The sequence below is a fragment of the Oncorhynchus tshawytscha genome, linkage group LG07 (genome assembly GCF_018296145.1).
Source record: "Oncorhynchus tshawytscha isolate Ot180627B linkage group LG07, Otsh_v2.0, whole genome shotgun sequence".
In the NCBI taxonomy this organism is placed as follows: domain Eukaryota; kingdom Metazoa; phylum Chordata; class Actinopteri; order Salmoniformes; family Salmonidae; genus Oncorhynchus; species Oncorhynchus tshawytscha.
In genome coordinates this window covers 24,193,871-24,213,502 of record NC_056435.1, presented here as the reverse complement: position 1 = coordinate 24,213,502, position 19,632 = coordinate 24,193,871, and the positions used below count along the sequence as shown (strand labels likewise).

At 43.4% G+C, this 19,632-nt stretch overlaps 2 protein-coding genes across 4 annotated transcripts in view; one reads left to right on the top strand and one right to left on the bottom strand.

Moving 5' to 3' along the window:
• Window positions 1–10,771, top strand: part of srpk1b (SRSF protein kinase 1b) — a 62,884-nt gene extending 52,113 nt beyond the window's left edge. For all 3 annotated transcript variants that reach the window (XM_024426449.2, XM_024426450.2, XM_024426451.2), the window contains 8 exons: window positions 521–546; window positions 758–965; window positions 1,320–1,700; window positions 2,164–2,264; window positions 2,708–2,815; window positions 3,885–3,954; window positions 4,115–4,207; window positions 7,813–10,771. In XM_024426449.2, coding sequence (XP_024282217.1) covers window positions 521–546; window positions 758–965; window positions 1,320–1,700; window positions 2,164–2,264; window positions 2,708–2,815; window positions 3,885–3,954; window positions 4,115–4,207; window positions 7,813–7,997 — 1,172 coding nt within the window. In that variant the 3' untranslated portion in view covers window positions 7,998–10,771. The remainder of the gene's footprint in view (window positions 1–520; window positions 547–757; window positions 966–1,319; window positions 1,701–2,163; window positions 2,265–2,707; window positions 2,816–3,884; window positions 3,955–4,114; window positions 4,208–7,812) is intronic.
• Window positions 10,772–10,841: 70 nt separating this feature from the next.
• lhfpl5a (LHFPL tetraspan subfamily member 5a) lies at window positions 10,842–18,662 on the bottom strand. The gene is made up of 4 exons (XM_024426452.2): window positions 18,473–18,662; window positions 17,468–17,741; window positions 15,496–15,744; window positions 10,842–11,043 (listed from the first exon to the last, which is right to left on the bottom strand). The coding sequence occupies exons 1-4, from the start codon at window positions 18,599–18,601 to the stop codon at window positions 11,033–11,035; spliced, it is 663 nt and encodes a 220-aa protein (XP_024282220.1). The 5' UTR covers window positions 18,602–18,662; the 3' UTR covers window positions 10,842–11,032.
• Between the last annotated feature and the right edge of the window lie 970 nt (window positions 18,663–19,632).

The following is a 19,632-nucleotide window of genomic DNA, read 5'->3' as shown; positions in this document are numbered from 1 at the left end:
ACTCTGTACCGGTAGCCCCCTGTATATAGCCTCGCAATTGTTATTTTACTGATGGTCTTTAATTATTTGTTACTTTTATTTCGGTAGATTATTATTATTTTAACTGCACTGTTGGTTAAGGGCTTGTGAGTAAGCATTTCACTGTAAGGTCTACCTATTGTATTCGGCGCATGTGAAAAATAACATTTGATTTGATTTGTGCCAGACTACACTCAATTGTAGGACCTACTGAAAAGACGAGTCTTCAGTAAAGACTGAAAGGTTGAGCCAGAGTCTGCGTCTCTCACATGAATAGAATGGTCTGCCGACCATTCCATAAAAATTGAGATCTATAGGAGAAAGCCCTGCCTCTGGCTGTTTGCTTAGAAATTTTAGGGACAATGCAATACAGACAGACACCATGCTACTGGTACTGTATGCTAATTACTGAGGCAGATTTGACATAATCCTATGCTGGTTTAGTCATTATCTAGCTGAGGATATGACAGTCGAATGTTCTCTTTCTCTTCTTTCTGCCTAGTGAGCACAGCCCCTGCGCCCAAACAAGTAAGTCTCTGTTTTTATGCGTTATTTATAAAAGCATGATGTTTTTATTGAGTGTTATTGAGCTGCGACCAGGTAATGCATGGGAGTGGGTGGCTCTCTGTTCACACCTATCAATGGAAAAGCAGTTCTACAAATTGTATAGTAGTCTAAGCCTTGAACTCTCTTCCCTTCACTCCTCCCTTCATCCCCCTCTCCTTACCCCACCCCTCAGACGGCGAAGATGTCAAAGAACAAGAAGAAGAAGATGAAGAAGAAACAGCGGAAGCAGGCAGAGATGTTAGAGAAGAGGATTCAGGACATGGAGGGAGCGCCGGAGGGAGGAGAGGAGGAGGGGGAAGAGGAGACTGAAGGGATAACCACAGACGCCCCCCTGCCAACCTCCGACACGCTACAGGACATTGCTAATGGTGTCACAGCAGGTAAACACCATGGTTTTACAGAACACATTTAATTTAAAATGATCCTGTGTTATTAAATTATGGATCACCATTAGATTCTGTTCCTGTTCACCTTTTTAAAAGAAACTGAAAGGCAAAACACGTGTTTGGGGAGTTCAATTGGAGGCGCAGAATTGCTAATCTTGATTACATAGGAAGTAGTGTTATGGCAGGCAAGGTGATTTGTAGAACAGTGATTTTGGCAGCCCGGCTGCCATGTAGTGGATTTCAAACAATATTTGGACTAAATGTCATTGGACCAGGGTTGCTGATCAGTGGTGTGTTCACATATGGTTATGTGACTGACTGTCCTATCACTTAACCTCTGTCCCCTAGACCCAGCTCCAGATAAAACGGAGGAGGAGAGCAGGATGGAGGTGAACTGCAATGGCCACACCCTCTCGGAGAGCCATGAGGTACAGAGGACCAGCGAAGAAGAAGAGGAGGACCAACAGAAAGCCAACAAACTTGACGCCGTAGCCCCCAACAACGCCAGTACACAGGGACGGGACTCGCCGGCCAACGCAGTTTACCCAGAATGCAACGGCAGAGTGCCCGGCGACTCCGGAACACACGATAAAGAAGGGGGAGGAAAGGAGGACAAGACGGAGGAGTGTAAACGACCAGAGAAGGATGAGGAGGAGAGAAAAGATGAGGAGATGGAGACTGATGTGGTGCCTGGAAGAGAGGATGAAGAGGAGGAGGGCGAGAGGAACGGTTAGTGGAGGGGGAGAGGTGGCACTTTTGCTGCACACTTCATCAGGAGGGGAAACCTAAAATAATATTTGGATAGAATAAAGATCACGCAGTTCAGACATGTCTCTTTGAAATGTAGATTCAAGTATCATTTCAGCTCTATTCCTCACATTTCTGGTTGCAATGTTCTGAACGGTTCACCTCACTGAAGACACTCGCGTTGATGGCGTAAGTGTTATTTGTAAGTGTCAGTAGCTGTAATGTCTCTCTTTCTCTACACTCTGTCATCTTTCTGAGGGCTCCTTATAATATCACCACCTCAGTACTTCTCTTTCAATCTTTTCCATCGTATTTTCCAGTTGACTCAGCAGAACCGCCTTTTTCCGGATGGTGCGTCATCACACAACGCTCACATTGTAGATAAATATTGTTTTGTTCCTCTCCTTTTTCTCTCTCCACTTTCTACCCTCTTCTCTCTTTTTAGATAAAATAGCAGCAGGCAGTCTGTTGGTCAACCCTCTGGAACCTCTCAATGCAGACAAGATCCAGATCAAAATAGCTGACCTGGGGAATGCCTGCTGGGTGGTGAGTATAGTACAGCCATTTTTGAATTTTTGGGAAAGAAATGGGGCCCAAATCATCCTTCCTTGCTCGCTAGCTTGATCGTTAATCAGGGCCGGATGTTGTGGAAGACCCACTTCTCAGCCCGTCGACTCGAAATGACCAGATTATTAAATAAATATGACCAGATGCCACAGACAGCAAGGGTTTTACTACAGTCTATTTTAGATACTGCTGCGCTGTCGGAACTAGAAGCACAAGCATTTCGCTACACTCGCAATAACCTCTGCTAACCATGTGATGTGACCAATAAAATTTGATTTGACTTAAAAGGCTTTCACCAATACGAGTCATGTCAGATCAGTGATGCCTTCTCTTACTCTCTCCATCTCTCCCACTCTCTTTCTCCCTCTATTTCTTTCTCTCTTTCTCTACCCCCTCCTCTATCTCCATCCTCTCCTCCTCAGCACAAGCACTTTACAGATGACATCCAAACTCGTCAGTACCGTTCTCTGGAGGTGCTGATGGGAGCCGGCTACGGGACGCCTGCTGATATCTGGAGCACTGCCGCAATGGTGGGTAGCAATAGGATAGAGGACACACGCACACACCTCGACACACACCTCGACACACACTCCTCACGCTTGTCAGATCGACCCAAAACATGGCCTCGCCAGTCTGCCTCCGTGTTCCTGTCAGTAGGACCACGCAAGGAACGTCTTTGCCCTTACCAACTACCACAGGTCACGTCTGGCTGTATGTTGACTTGGTCATGTAAAGAAAAATGTGGGTTACATCTCACAAGTACAACCACATTTAATAAATAGTTTAGTTTCCCAAGGAGGTCCCGCAAGAATGTGAAACAACTTAGTCAATGTTTAACTAGCCTCAGAAAATCTTGAGCTAACTAGCCCAGCAGACAGTGCTCTGATATGTATTTGTATTAAGCTGCGGGGCTTACTAGTCATCAGTCTATCCCCTGTCTGGTACAACTCTGCATTTGACCCTTTTCACACACACCAACAAACAGGTGTGCTCATTCTACAGTGGACTCTGGAGCGTACGCTCAAACCGGTGGGATTAGAACGCTTATTTGGAACGTCCAGTTTCGATTGATGCAACAGTCAGCGTTTGAGCTGGCCACGCTGTCCTTACTGCGTTCTGTAAGGGACCACTGTAGAATGAGCACACCCGTTTGTTGATACGCGTGAAAAGGTTCAAATGCAGAGTCCTTACTGTGTTCTGTGAAAGCAAATTGAGATGGTTTGGGATGAGTTGGACCGCAGCGTGAAGGAAAGGCAGCCAACAAGTGCTCAGCATATGTGGAAACTCCTTCAAGGCTGTTGGAAAATAAATCCAGGTGACTACCTCCACGAAGATGGTTGAGAGAATGCCAAGAGTGTGCAAAGCTGTCATCAAGGCAAAGGGTGGCTACATTCAAGAATCTCAAATATAAAATATATTTTGATTTAACACTTTTTTTTGGTTACTACATGATTCCATGTGTGTTGTTTCACAGTTTCGATGTCTTCGCTATTATTCTACAATGTAGGAAAGAGTTTTTAAAAAATAAAGAAAAACCATTGAATGAGTAGCTGTGTCCAGATGTTTATCTGGTGCTGTGTATGTGACCATCCCTTCTAGGCTTTTGAGCTGGCTACGGGAGACTACCTATTTGAGCCTCACTCTGGGGAGGACTACTCTAGAGATGAAGGTGTGTTCCCCTCCCTGTAAGGCCTTTTTATAGTATCTACAATATTTTAGACCTCAAGACACACTCACTCACATCCTGTTGTGTAGATCCTGCCGCCGTGTCTGAGGATTCTGCAGACCTTTGGCACCGTCTAATTTGTTTGTCGTCCTCTCTTGTGTAGATCACATAGCTTTGATCATTGAGTTGTTGGGTAAAGTTCCTAAGAAGCTGATCCTGGCCGGAAAATACTCCAAGGAGTTCTTCACCAAGAAAGGTAAGGAAACGCCACATTAGAGTGTTGTACGACAAACCAGGATTTTAGAAGGGTATGCTTGAAATGGAAATGGTCATATTAACTCAACAAACAAAAACATATCGGAGTTTAGTTTTGTTAATGAAAGACTAAATCAATAGGTATTTCTAGTTGTTTATCAAAGTTAGCTGGCTAACGCATTGATTCAGCTTTGTAGTTTATCCCTCTGCTGTGTGTGTGTTTTCATAGTTATCAGTGTGTGTGTGTCATAGCAGGTTTAACCTTTTCACACGTACCAACAAACGGGTGTGATCATTCTACAGTGTTCCCTGCAGCGTACCCTCAAACCTGTGTGATTAGAACGCTTATTTAGAATGTCCAGTTGCTATTGACGCAACAGTCAGCATTTTAAGCTAGCCACACTGTTTTCTCACAAACATTTTGCACAAACAAAGTCCTTACAAAATTATGTCCTGAATGTGAAGTTTTATTTTTGGATGCAATGTTCAGGCATTCACAGGAGTAGAGACATCATACACAATCATCCAAATCGGGAAATGTGGGCTACATTAGTCCTAGCGCTAACTGACGTAATACAAGCGGACATATTTCGATAACTCTCGGCTGTCAGAAAACACTATGAATTAGCTAATGACTATTTATATTTCATCACGGGGGAGCTGATCATTGATCTAAATATTTGAGTAAAACGCTTTCTAGAAATCGAATGTAATCTGAAGACGGGTAGTTTGTGAACTCCGCCATGTTTTTATTTTCACGTCAACCAAAGATGATAAGAGGAGACAAGATGAGTTTGGTCCGTTTGCAGTAGGCGTGTTGAAGGGGGTGTGTCGTGTACGATCAAATCAAATCAAATTTATTTATATAGCCCTTCGTACATCAGCTGATATCTCAAAGTGCTGTACAGAAACCCAGCCTAAAACCCCAAACAGCAAGCAATGCAGGTGTAGAAGCACGGTGGCTAGGAAAAACTCCCTAGAAAGGCCAAAACCTAGGAAGAAACCTAGAGAGGAACCAGGCTATGTGGGGTGGCCAGTCCTCTTCTGGCTGTGCCGGGTGGAGATTATAACAGAACATGGCCAAGATGTTCAAATGTTCATAAATGACCAGCATGGTCGTATAATAATAAGGCAGAACAGTTGAAACTGGAGCAGCAGCACGGCCAGGTGGACTGGGGACAGCAAGGAGTCATCATGTCAGGTAGTCCTGGGGCATGGTCCTAGGGCTCAGGTCCTCCGAGAGAGAGCGAGAGAGAGAGAGAGAGCGAGAGAGAGAGAGAGAATTAGAGAACGCACACTTAGATTCACACAGGACACCGAATAGGACAGGAGAGGTACTCCAGATATAACAAACTGACCCTAGCCCCCCGACACATTAACTACTGCAGCATAAATACTGGAGGCTGAGACAGGAGGGGTCAGGAGACACTGTGGCCCCATCCGAGGACACCCCCAGACAGGGCCAAACAGGAAGGATATAACCCCACCCACTTTGCCAAAGCACAGCCCCCACACCACTAGAGGGATATCTTCAACCACCAACTTACCATCCTGAGACAAGGCTGAGTATAGCCCACAAAGAACTCCGCCATGGCACAACCCAAGGGGGGGCGCCATCCCAGACAGGATGACCACATCAGTGAATCAACCCACTCAGGTGACGCACCCCTTCCAGGGACGGCAAGAGAGAGCCCCAGTAAGCCAGTGACTCAGCCCCTGTAATAGGGTTAGAGGCAGAGAATCCCAGTGGGAAGAGGGGAACCGGCCAGGCAGAGACAGCAAGGGCGGTTCGTTGCTCCAGAGCCTTTCCGTTCACCTTCCCACTCCTGGGCCAGACTACACTCAATCATATGACCCACTGAAGAGATAAGTCATCAGTAAGGAATTAAAGGTTGAGACCGAGTTTGCGTCTCTGACATGGGTAGGCAGACCGTTCCATAAAAATGGAGCTCTATAGGAGAAAGCCCTGCCTCCAGCTGTTTGCTTAGAAATTCTAGGGACAATTAGGAGGCCTGCGTCTTGTGACCGTAGCGTACGTGTAGGTATGTACGGCAGGACCAAATCAGAGAGATTGGTAGGAGCAAGCCCATGTAATGCTTTGTAGGTTAGCAGTAAAACCTTGAAATCAGCCCTTGCTTTGACAGGAAGCCAGAGTAGAGAGGCTAGCACTGGAGTAATATGATCAAATTTTTTGGTTCTAGTCAGAATTCGAGCAGCCGTATTTAGTACTAACTGAAGTTTATTTAGTGCTTTATCCGGGTAGCCGGAAAGTAGAGCATTGCAGTAGTTTAACCTAGAAGTGACAAAAGCATGGATTAATTTTTCTGCATCATTTTTGGACAGAAAGTTTCTGATTTTTGCAATGTTACGTAGATGGAAAAAAGCTGTCCTTGAAATGGTCTTGATATGTTCTTCAAAAGAGAGATCAGGGTCCAGAGTAACGCCGAGGTCCTTCACAGTTTTATTTGAGACGACTGTACAACCATTAAGATTAATTGTCAGATTCAACAGAAGATCTCTTTGTTTCTTGGGACCTAGAACAAGCATCTCTGTTTTGTCCGAGTTTAAAAGTAGAAAGTTTGCAGCCATCCACTTCCTTATGTCTGAAACACATGCTTCTAGCAAGGGCAATTTTGGGGCTTCACCATGTTTCATTGAAATGTACAGCTGTGTGTCATCCGCATAGCAGTGAAAGTTAACATTATGTTTTCGAATAACATCCCCAAGAGGTAAAATATATAGTGAAAACAATAGTGGTCCCAAAACGGAACCTTGATCATTCACTTCCGGAATTTTAACCTTCACCTCATTATAACATCTTTGGTCTGACAGACGTGTGACACCCAGAATGGATTGTATAATGTCAACAAACTTGGCGCCACACATAGCTGGCAAATAATTTAGCATTAGCTCATTAAAATCAGTACAACCTTCCAAAAAGTATTTTACACACATCATAGGTGTCCATTATGCAATATGCAATAATCGGAATGCATTGTCTTTCACCAGTACTTGAAAACGCAAATAAAACTGTAAATACATTGTTTCATACATACATGCTACAGTTGAAACGCCAATACGATATACAGAAAATAAGGCAATTACTTTGATAGGAACGCACACATGTCCAAAGTCTGAATGTGCCAATTCGTGCAAGACTGCGTAAATGTCTGCATACTTGATCTGCGGAAACATTGGTGAGTGCTTGGGCTCTCCTCGAAGAGAGCAGTTTGTCCGGCTCAGTAAAGCCTCAAACATAAATTGTCCTCAATGCTGAAATGGGCTACTTCTATGTGAATTAATGAGGTGGAACACACTAAAATTCAGACTGTTAGAAAATCATTTGAAATTGACAAGTTGAAACGGTCTTGTTTAACTTTTAATTGTCGCGTAATAATCACATTTTGGAACAGTGAGTGCATTCTGACATTGTGTGCATAAAACAACTCACGCTGGGGGCGAGATATGAGAGATATGTGTTACTCACGTGTGAAAAGGTTCAAGTTGAGCCTTGTCTAAAAGTGCTGGTGTGTTTAGTTTAGTTTTTTTCACATGTAAACTGTCTTGGGAATGTGTGTGTAGTTAACTTTCTCCCCTCCCCCCTAGGTGACCTGAGGCACATTACCAAGCTGAAGCCATGGGGTCTGTTGGAGGTGCTGGTGGAGAAGTATGAGTGGTCTAAAGAGGAGGCAGCTACCTTCGCTAGCTTCCTTTTCCCAATGTTGGACCTGGTACCAGAGAAGAGAGCTACGGCTGCAGAGTGCCTCCGACACGCATGGATCGCCCCCTAGAGGAGCCACAGCGCTACTACAGCCAACAAGCAGCTCATACAGTACACACATGCATACATACATGAACATATGTACATACACACAAACATACATACGTACTCACAAGCATTCACACACACACACACATATAGATACACATTAAGAGGAAGCCGTTGCCAGCACCATGCCTGCATTGCCTCCCTAATGGCTCAACACACGCACAAACCACGCTAGACTGGCTACTGAAGCCCTACTGGTGGCCTTCATAGAAAACACTGGTTCCAGATAAATAAACACAAGGAAGCCCGATCCAGCAGCACTATATCTATTTATGTCTCTCTCTTTTACTTTGTTTCTTTTTGGTACTGACTGGATATGACTTGAGTATGTGATCTCTTTTTCTTTATTTACTCTTGTTTTTCTCTGTGCCAATGATGACACCTCTAACAAGTTTCATTCAGAGTTTCTCTTTTGTTTTTGTTCCTTTGTTTAACAGATGTGCATGTTCAGAGTTAAGATCAAACCTCACAGACCTCCACTGGACAATTGCAAGACCAATCCAATCATATCTACAGAACACCCACTGTACCACTATACTAGCACATCCGAATGGTTGTTATTTTATATACAGTATTGATAGAGGTTAGTTTGAGTATTTTCCTTCAATAACAAAGCATATTTACAATGTGTGTAGGGTTGTGGGGAAGAGTAGCTACCTAGAAAGTAATCAAAAGAATCGAGTATTCCTGAACTGGAATTGACTGAATGCAATGGAACTTGTTCTGTTTCTCTTCTATGACATCATCCCTGTCCTATCCTTCCTTGTCTCATTCCAAGCAGCCGTTTTGGAATGGCACTTACCACAGTGTGGAGATGGTACCATCATACTCTGTCCCGTGTTTCATTTACTACCTTCTGTTACCTGCATTGATCCACAGACCATGACTAGACCAATGCTACTGAATAACCATGTTTCAAACTAGCCAGCAGATTCTGACCTTACCGTTACGCTTGTTTACACTAAGCTGCACTGGGGTCGGAACGCAATCATGGTTAGATTTAGACACCGCGGAGCCGGCGCACTGTCTAAAACGTTCCCCAATGCAGCGATGGGATGTGCCACTGTACCCCAAATTGTACTTCAATTCAAACTGCCCTTTTCCTCCTCCGAGCTAGCAGTAGGCACAGCAGCCATAATGGAATGGCACGTCGCGTTGAACAACAGAGGCTGATTGGCTGACACTGCCATTCCAAAATGGTGGCGGTGGCTACTGCTCGCTAGCATGAGGATGAAAGGGCATTTTTCTAGTAAAACTAGCAGTATTTCAAGCTTCTTCATGTATCAGTTTGGATATAGGTAAACTTTTCAGTACAGTGTTATACCCAAGGATGTATATAAAACCTGGATTGCTGATGCTATGGATTGGCCAATGAGTGGCTTTGAAGCAACCGGTCGACCATATTGGCACTCCCTAGAAGAGGCAGTCCTTCATAGGACTTAATGGAATTCCACAGTATTTCAATTACATTAAAGGACAAAATGACCTGTATTTAAATATTTTTGTAGTGGGGACAGTAACAATTTAAAAGTATGCATTAAGGTGTCTAACAGAATAAACTTGGTAAAAACAGACGTCAATGTAGACATTAATAAAATGCATTTGTATAGCTTCCCAATTTTTTTTTTTAACAATGGTGGAGTGCCAAGATGACTGCGCGGTGGCTTCAAAACAGTGACCCTGTAAGTCATCTAGTGTGTGTGTGTATATAAATAATTGGGCACATCCCATCCCTGCATTGAGAAGTTTTCCAGTCCATATCTCGCTGCGGCTCTGTGGTGTCTTAATCTAACCATGATTGTGTTCTGACCCCAGTGCAGCTCAGTGTAAACAAGCGTAACATAGGGTCAGAATCTGCTGGCTAGTTTCATACCTCTCCTGTGGTGTTTAAGGTTCTAGATAAGGTTTGCCTCTGAGAAAATAATGTTGTTGTTTTTTGCTAGATGGTGTGATACAAGAGTGTGAGAATTTTCCCGTTTCAGAAAAATTATCAGAATCAGAATTCTGTATTCGATTCCAGGACAGATTTACCAAAATAAATGACTCCTTATTCTTTATATAGTTGGAACAGGGTGCCATTTTAGGCACAACCCATATCTGAACCCCTATCTTGTACATATCTGTACCAAAGAGTTGGCCTTGTCTCTCTGAACTCGTGTTTGGAGCTTCTGTTTGAACTGTGTATATTATGAAGGAGCGGAAGCTCTGCCTGTGTCCCAAATGGCACCCTATTATGTATTTTGTGCCCTATTTATGACTAGAGCCCATTTAGGCTCTGGTCAAAAGTAATGCACCATATAGGGAATAGGGTGCCTTTTGGAATACACACTCTGCTAAGGTGCAAATGTTTGAATGAGTCGTTATGAGGTCGATTGATGCCTTGAGACGCATTTGCTAGTTTTTAAAGCTTATTTTCATACTGACGTTGCCCCCCTTGCAGAGTAGGACTGTTTTAAATGCATCAAAGAGAGAGAAATATATAATCGTGGATTGTAATAAAGAATGATGACGCTGTTATAATGCTTTGAAGGGTGCCCTCCCCCCGATCCCATGGGTTGCTCTTTTTCTACAAGCCCCTCTCCTCCCGTCCTTGTCCTCAATGCGCTCTTTCCCTGACCTCTCCTTGCCTTTCTTCCTCATCTGCCTCCCCCTCTCCTGACCTCCCTCTCTGCATTTGATTGTTCACTGCTAAACTAAGCATTTTCTGTAGTTGAATAAACATTTAGATTTTGAAAATGGCTGACTTGTACTTGTTAGGAGGCAGTGCAGTATATTCTATATTCAAGTAAAGCAAGGTCAGGGTATATTAATATGGAACATTTTATTATCACTTATCAGCGTTCTACCAGGTACATGTATTATTGTAAAGTGATGCACTAAAGTGGAGTTGATATTGCCTTTTAACTAGCTGGGGTTTATTTCCACAACACCACCACCTCACAGGTCCATCTTTCGTGTTGTATGTAGTACGTCTGTCTTCTGTGGTTGATAATGAGCTCAGGCTTCCTCTGAAACAGAGAGAGAAAGAGGTAAGACTCTTGTACTATGGGAGCATTCCTTTCCGACAGATGGCGTCACTCCTACTTATCCAAAGTAAATGCATGCTCTTCAATTGATCGCTGCCCGCACCTGCCCTACCGTCTAGCATCACTACTCTGGACGGTTATGACTTAGAATATGTGGACAACTACAAATACCTAGGTGTCTGGTTAGACTGTAAACTCTCTTTCCAGACTCACATTAAGCATCTCCATTCCAAAATGAAATCTAGAATCGGCTTCCTATTTCGCAACAAAGGCTCATTCACTCATGCCGCCAAACATACCCTCATAAAATTGACTATCCTACCGATCCTTGACTTCGGCAATGTCATTTACAAAATAGCCTCCAACATTCTACTCAGCAAATTGGAGATAGTCTATCACAGTACCATATACTACTCACCACTGCAACCTGTATGCTCTCATTGGCTGGCCCTTGCCAAACCCACTGGCTCCAGGTCATCTATAAGACAGGCCTTTACCTAGCAAAGACTTATCTCAGCTCACAGTTCACCATAGCAACACCCACCCATAGCACATGCTCCAGCAGGTATATTTCACTGGTCATCCCCAAAGCCAGCACCTCCTTTGGCCGCCTTTCCTTCCAGTTCTGAGTTTGATGACTGGAACTAATTGCAAAATCACTGAAGCCTTATATCTCCCTCACTAACTTTTTAAGCATCAGCTGTCAGAGCAGCTTACCGATCATTGCACCTGTACACAGCCCATCTGTAAATAGCCCACCCAACAACCTCATCCCCACATTGTTATTTTTTGCTCCTTTATACCCCAGTAGCTCTACTTGCACATTCATCTTCTACACATCACTCCAGTGTTTAATAGCTCAATTGTAATTATTTCGCCACTATGGCCTATTTATTGCCTTACCTCCCTAATCTTACTACATTTGCACACACTGTACATAGATTTTTCTATTGTGTTATTGACTATGTTTGTCGCACTGCTTTGCTTTATCTTGGCCAGGTCGCAGTTGTAAATGAGAACTTGTTCTCAACTGGCCTACCTGGTTAAATAAAGGTCAAATAAAAATCCCTCAACTGACAGAAGGTGCATGCGGAATCTTCACACTATCTAATGTAATCTTCACACTATCAATGCCTTTTCCTCATTTGGGCAAAAGTCTGTCCTCCGCCCTCTCCTCCAAGTGGTTAAGGAGTGTGTTGAGTCATTAGTAGGTAAATGGAAGATGGTCCTACACTCTAGCCTCCTTTTGGCAAGGAAGCACTAGTGATTCCTATCTGAGTCCTTCGTGGAAGAGTTTTGAAATCTGCCATACCCCCATTGAATCAGCTATTGTTTTCTTGAAGGACAAATGCATGAAAACATTTAAATGATATGCTACTTATCCTTATCTATAAAATGTAGTGCTGAGCGATTAACCAACATTAGGTTTTTAAACGGCTAATTGAGGACTTTGGATTATTCATTTCATTTGGGTTTATTCTGGGAGCACATTGAGTTATTCTTTTACACCTGGTAAATTAGGTTACTATGGGGCAGAAATGGAGAGGGAGAGAAGAGACTGAAGAATGCAGGATCGAGAGGTATAGAGGGCAGTTGCTTCGCAAGGTAATGTACACTATAGAGTGCATTCAGACAACTTGACCTTTTCCACATTTATTTTTACATTTCAGCCTTTTTCAACAATGGATTAAGTTTTTTTTTCTCCCCTCAATCTACACGCAATACCCTGTAATGATCTTGGGAGAAGGGCTTTGTTCAGGAAGGTGACCAAGAACCCAATGGTCACTGACAGCTCCAGAGTAACTATCTGAAAATGGGAGAACCTTCCAGAAGGACAACCATCTCTGCAGCACTCCACAAATAAGGCCTTTTATGGTAGAGTTGCCAGACGGAAGCCACTCCTCAGTAAAAGGCACATGACAGCCCGCTTGGAGTTTGCCAAATGGCACCTACATAACTGTCCATGATGAAACGAAGATTGAACTCTTTGACCTGAATGCCAAGCGTCACATCTGGAAGAAACCTGGCACCATCCCTACGGTGAAGCATGGTGGTGGCAGCATGGTGTGGGGATAGCCGTGCAGAGACTACCCATCCAACCTGACAGCTTGAGAGTATCTGCAGAGAAGAATGGGAGAAACTCCCCAAATACAGGTATGCCAAGCTTGTAGCGTCATACCCAAGAAGACTCTAGGCTGAAATCGCTGCCGATGGTGCTTAAACAGCGTACTGAGTAAAGGGTATGAATACTTATGTAAATGTGATATTTCATCTTTTTTTGTTTTTTTATAAATTTGCAAACATTTCTAAAGACCAGTTTTTGCTCTGTCATTATAGGGTATTGTGTGTAGATTGAGGGGGGGAAACGATTTAATCCATTTTAGAATAACGCTGTAACGTAAAATGTGGAAACAGTCAAGGGGTCTGAATACTTTCTGAATGCACTGTATATACAAAAGTTTGTGGACTCCCTTTCAAATTAGTGGATTCGGACATTTCAGCCACACCCATTGCTGACAGGCGTATACAGACATGCAATCTCCATAGACAAACATTGGCAGTAGAATGGCCTTACTGAAGAGCTCAGTGACTTTCAACGTGGCACTATCCTAGGATGCCACCTTTACAAAAAGTCAGTTTGTAAAATGTCTGTCCTGCTGGAGCTGCCCCGGTCAACTGTAAGTGCTGTTATTGTGAAGTAGAAACGTCTAGGAGCAACAACGGCTCAGCCGTGAAGTGGTAGGCCACACAAGCTCACAGAATGGGAACGCTGGAGCGAGTTGTGCGTAAAAATTGTTTGTCTTCGGTTGTGACACTCACTAACTAGTTCCAAACTGCCTCTGGAAGCAACTGTCAGCACAGGAACGGTTTTTTGGGAGCGTTATGAAATGAGATTCTGTGATTCCAACTAAGGCAAAAGTCTGGGGAAGGCCCTTTACTTTTTCAGCATGACAATGCCCCGTGCACAAAATGAGATCCATAAAGAAATGGTTTGTCGAGATTGGTGTGGAAGAACTTGACTGGCCAGCACAGAGCCCTGACCTCAACCCCATTGAACACCTTTGGGATGATTGGGAATGCCGACTGCGAGCCAGGCATAATCGCCCAAAATCAGTGCCCGACCTCACTAATGCTCGAGGCTGAATGGAAGCAAGTTCCCGCAGCAATGTTTCAACATCTAGTTGAAAGCCTTCCCAGAAGAGTGGAAGCTGTTATAAGCAAAGGGGGGACCAACTACATATTAATGCCCATGATTTCGGAATGATGTGTTTGACGAGCAGGTATCCACATACTTTTGGTCATGAAGTGTATCTCTACCAGTATTACTTATTTACTTTGAAGAACTACTGAAATAGTTATTTAGGCAGCAGCTCTAGAGATGAGAGGATGACATGTAATGAAATGATAGTAATCAAACAAAATGTAATATGCACAACTGAAATATTTTACTGGTTGCTAAAATTCAAATATTTCAGTTTGCTACAAAACCAGCAAGTATAGTGTAGAGAATCATTGTACTATAAACCGCTGTAAAATATATTTTCCATCACAAAAAATATTGTATTTTCAGCTGTTTGAAGTTGGTGTACAAAACTGAAAGTAAAATACGCAAAAATGTAACTTAAAAGATACCCAGATATTTTGAAGTAAAGTATTACAAAATGGTGACATTTTAATGTACTTATTATATTGCGCTGAAGAAAGGACGTGACTAAGAGTTTCATAATATTCCTTAGAGACTGAGGAGGAAAGTTAAAGGTAAAGTGGGTTGGGATGTTTGAAACTTCCTAAGGAGATCTTAAAGGGCAGCGATGAACCTTAACAGTAATTGCTGTATTACATTGTGGCTAAACACTGTTGGTTACACTAGTCTTCCTCTGTGTTTCTAAACGGCACATACAAGACCTGCAAAGTGGTTTCACAGCACCACTTATTGAAGATCTACACAAGTTCTCTGCTCTCTCAATGAATTCCTCTCACTAACTGCCCATAGTGTTTCGAGAGGTTGCTTTGCCTAAATGCATTTTTAATAATGGTGCATTTGAAGTCGTCTCGGTTTCTCATTAGGCCGTCTGTGATATGATATAAACTCTCTAGGTGATCTGATTCCAGCACTAATGACTTATATGAGGACAAGGACAACAGTCAGAGAGGAACATTCTTTGGAGGAATGCCTTGTTTCGGAGGAAGAGTCTGCTCACACACAACATCAGTGCTAGAAATGATGTTATAGACTTCATCTTTTCCCTCTCTCTTTTGTCTCCCTCTCCACCACTGTTTTGAGTTCCAGTTTTTTTTTTTTTAATAGGACGTCTGGAAATGGAAGAGTTGAGGTAGCATTTAATAATTCTGTAATTCAACTTTTCCATGTACGTCCATCCCACTCTCCTACCTCTCACCCCTTTCCTCTTCTTCCCCCTCCTCCCTCCATACCTTTGTCTTTTTCTTTCCCGTCCACCTGAAAGTTGTCAGGCAGTAGCTGGTCCTGCCTGTTCCCCAGGGAGAAAGCTAGGAAGGAGAGGATGAGGGAGTCCATGATGCTGATGATAGCCAGGATGTAGGCCCAGCGCACCGTGCAGTTACCCAGGGTGTACTTATCTGTTCTCTGTCCACACATCCTCTTCACCTCCTCACTGTCCCAGCCATCAGGGTAGATCATACAGCCTATCACCATGCAAGTGGCTAGGAAGGGGGGTGGGACAGAGAGAAAGTGATGGACCTGTTAAAAAGCTAATTGTAGTACAGGTGACTCTGGAGGGGGCGGGAGCAAGACAGATGGACGGACCAACAATCAGTTAGGTAGATGGACAAGACCTGCACAGCAATGAAAGCTACAGCAGTAGTTGCTTGGCAACTCCAGTCTGATGAGTAAAATAGACTTCATCCATAATTCACCCCTAAGCTCAGCCATCTCACCTCGACACGCTACGCTACATGTGATATCACATTACCTGTCCTGAAACATTACACACTCACTTTCTAACCTGGCACATACAAATTCACTTTCTATTCTCTGAGCATATACTCTCTCCCTTTTGAATTCAGACTCAGCTTCCTGAGTTACATTTGGCAACAGTTTGCCTTGCTCTCTTAAAACTCGCTCATGGTCCTGGAGAGTTTATGGGTATGTTTTGTTCTAGCCCAGCATGAACTTATTTAATTAGTTGAATCAATGTGCCAGTGTTGGGCCAGTACAAAAGCCTGCACCACAGCTTTCCAGGACCAAAGTTGGTGACCACTCTGGATTTCCTCTTCCCTCAAGGTAGCTGTCCTTGGTGCTGAAATACTCAGTTTAACTAATTTTGTTCATTTCCCGTTGAGGTGTTCACTCAGTGATGTTGCAGCCTGCTTTTCAGAAGTAGATTAAAGGCCGTTTTCACCACAAGCACAAATAGACTGACTGTGTTGCCATGGGGAAAAGCCTCAGTGTCGCATTACTCACAGGCACAGGTGGGGGATTGGTGGAGGAGGAAGAAGAGAACTGCTACTTTAAGTGGAACAATACCACTAATCAGACACAATACTTAGCCTACAAACAAGTAAACAGCACTGAACACACACTATCCTAATCATACACAGTAACAAATTGCTGGAAATTTACAGATAATTTTTTGTTTCTATATTACAGTACTGTAAAGAGCAACACATGAAGGGGGATCAATATTCTTCTACACTGCTGTATTTTTACAATACAATATTACAGTAAAGTACTGTACAAGCTGTTTTGCTGTATATTTACAGCGGTATACTGTGAATAATGGTGTGTTGTGGGAAAACTTTGTGGATGGCAAAATAATCTCTGGCTCATTAACATTGAGGCATGCCTTGTGAGAGGCTATATTTGTTGAAACCATTAATAAAAATGCTGTACCCCACAGAATACAGTACCATACCGTATTTGATTTTTCTAAAGACATTTTCCCATAAATTTACACCAATCCCATGTAATTACAGTAAAATATTACAATTACAGTAGCAAGAGTCTGCTAAATTACCAAAATGCAAAGCACACTGCTGGGTATTATAATGATCTCCACCCTCAAACATCTTCAATTGTAGGCTAGTGAAATACAGAAAAGGTATTGAAATACCTCGATCAAATACACTGTCCATCATTGGCACTAGGTGCCTGCACTATAAATCAAACTGTTTATTAACCCTTGTGCTTCCAGTAATGCCCTATACATTCTAGAAATACAGCATGTTGCTATAGTCAGGTGTTCCAGTAACATGCTGAACATTTGTGATTCAGTAAAGGTCCTATAAATCTACAGTAATTTACTGGCTTTTGTGCTGCCAGGAATTTATTGTAAATGTACAGTAACCTACTGACTACTGTGCTGCTGGTAATTTACTGTACAAATTAAAGGAAATGTTTCAGTGTATAGCTTCTTCTTCTACTCACAGGAGGCCAGCTGCATCCATGCACATATCTTGTAGACGCTGCCGGCATTACAGAAGAAGAAGAGGCTGAAGCAAACAATGCTGCCCACCACCAGCAGCATGGATATGCCAACGAAGAACATGGCTGTCTTGAAGGCCCCGGATGGGATGGAGCCGAAGTCCAGCGCGCTCCCTTTGCAGATGAGCTCTCCGGTGAGCGCGTTCCCGATACAGTAGTGGAACAGACCAAAGTAGCCCGCCTGCGGGGTGTTGACGCTGTCACCGATCCAGTAGGGCTGGACAAGAGGGACATCAAGAACAAGAAATATGCACACAAGGGTTTTGGTTACTTACAGCATCATCGGGGGCCGTGTACAAAAGAACACCAGAGGATGATACAGGAAAATGTTAACACTTATGGTGGCCTCCCAAGTGGTGCAGCGGTCTAAGGCACTGCACCACAGTGCTAGAGGCATCACTAAAGATCCGGGTTTGAGACCGAGCTCATTTGAGACCAATGAGGTGGTGCACAATTGGACCAGCGTCGTCCGGGTTAGGGGAGAGTTTGGCCGGAATGTTCTTGTCCCATCGCACTCTAACGACTCCTGTGGCAGAACCGACCGCATGCACGCTGACAAGATCGCCAGTTGGACGGTGTTTCCTCCGACACATTGGTGCTGCTGGCTTCTGGGTTAAGCAAGCAGTGTGTCAAGAAGCAGTGCGGCTTGTCAGGGTCGTGTTTCGGAGGACGCATGGCTCACACCCGAGTCCGTACGGGAGTTGCAGCGATGGGACAAGACTAACTAGCAATTTGGATATCACGAAAACCTAACCTTAACCCTTATTCAAACCTACCCCTAATCTTAGCAAGCAGTTGTTTAACAGATTTTGTTGATAGCAGACACATACAGATGGTTATATCCAAATAAAGTGGGGCCAAACTTATTTCCAATGTGGTCCTCAGGATATAACACACAGCAATGTTAATCTAGAAATAGTTTCTGAGAAGAAATAACTGTCCACTGACCTGTATGAACACCACCATCACCAAGATGGCGAAGCAGATGGTAAAGATGGTCCACAAGACACCCACGGCGCGCGCGTTACGCACGTAGTTGGTGTGGTAGATCTTAGCCGCTTCCTGCGCGGGGAGCATGGTGACGGTTGAAGAAACTATTTCTAGATGATTACTTTTTTGATGGTTTACAAGTCGAGAGAGGGGGAATATTTCTAAAAAACCCGTTTAGTTCCTTCTTTCTACACTCACTCACTCAGACGTCCGTAGGTATAGAGGTATGTATCCACTCTGCCTCGTCTGTCCTGATGAACACTGCTGCTCGGAAATTCAAAACCATGGACAGCTCCCGGTGCTGAAGGCGTCACTTACTGACATACAGTATCTCTCACACACTGAATGTAACCAACACGGACACCACACGGAACAGACCGATGAGTGGACTGGGTGCCCTGCACAACTGTCAGAATACCACCTGTTGAAGCAGTTGGTTCATAAATGAGGCATGCAGTGCAGGGTAGGCCTAGTGGGAGATTCCCCGGGTTTCTCAGGATTCCAATTAATGATTCATTGATGGTGGGAAACAGATCCTTGGAAGAACGAGGAAAGTTCTAGACAATTTTAATTTATTGATGGATGGATAAACGGGCTCTTACGTGGATAGTGAGAGTAATTTGGTGAGGAAGACACAGCCTTTTGTTGTCTACAGAGAAAAGCCAACGTAGGCTACACAGCCCTACTCAGGCATCTGAAAACAGTGGTGTCGCAGCAGAGTTTTCAACACTTCGTCAGTGTGTTTTATAGGCTCTATGAAGGCCTACCCACTGGGCACAAAATGGTCAATGTGTTGTGATGTGGAAAATATCAACCACAGGATTATGTCACCATGATAACCAAATTTCAACAAAGACAAACCTTGTATAAAATATTTTGAACATTTAAAACAAAGTCAGATCTCCAACGTTATATCCACTATCAACATTTGAAGGACAGATATCTTCTGCTTAGTTCCATCTGTGCCACTGACTTAGTCTGGCTTTAATTCCAGTTTGTCAATAAATTCATAATTTATACTATGCAAGCAGAAGATAAATCTCCTTCAAATGTTGATATTTGGTTGCATTCAATATTACTTTTGCAATACAGTCAATAGCCTAAAGTTAAGGCTATTT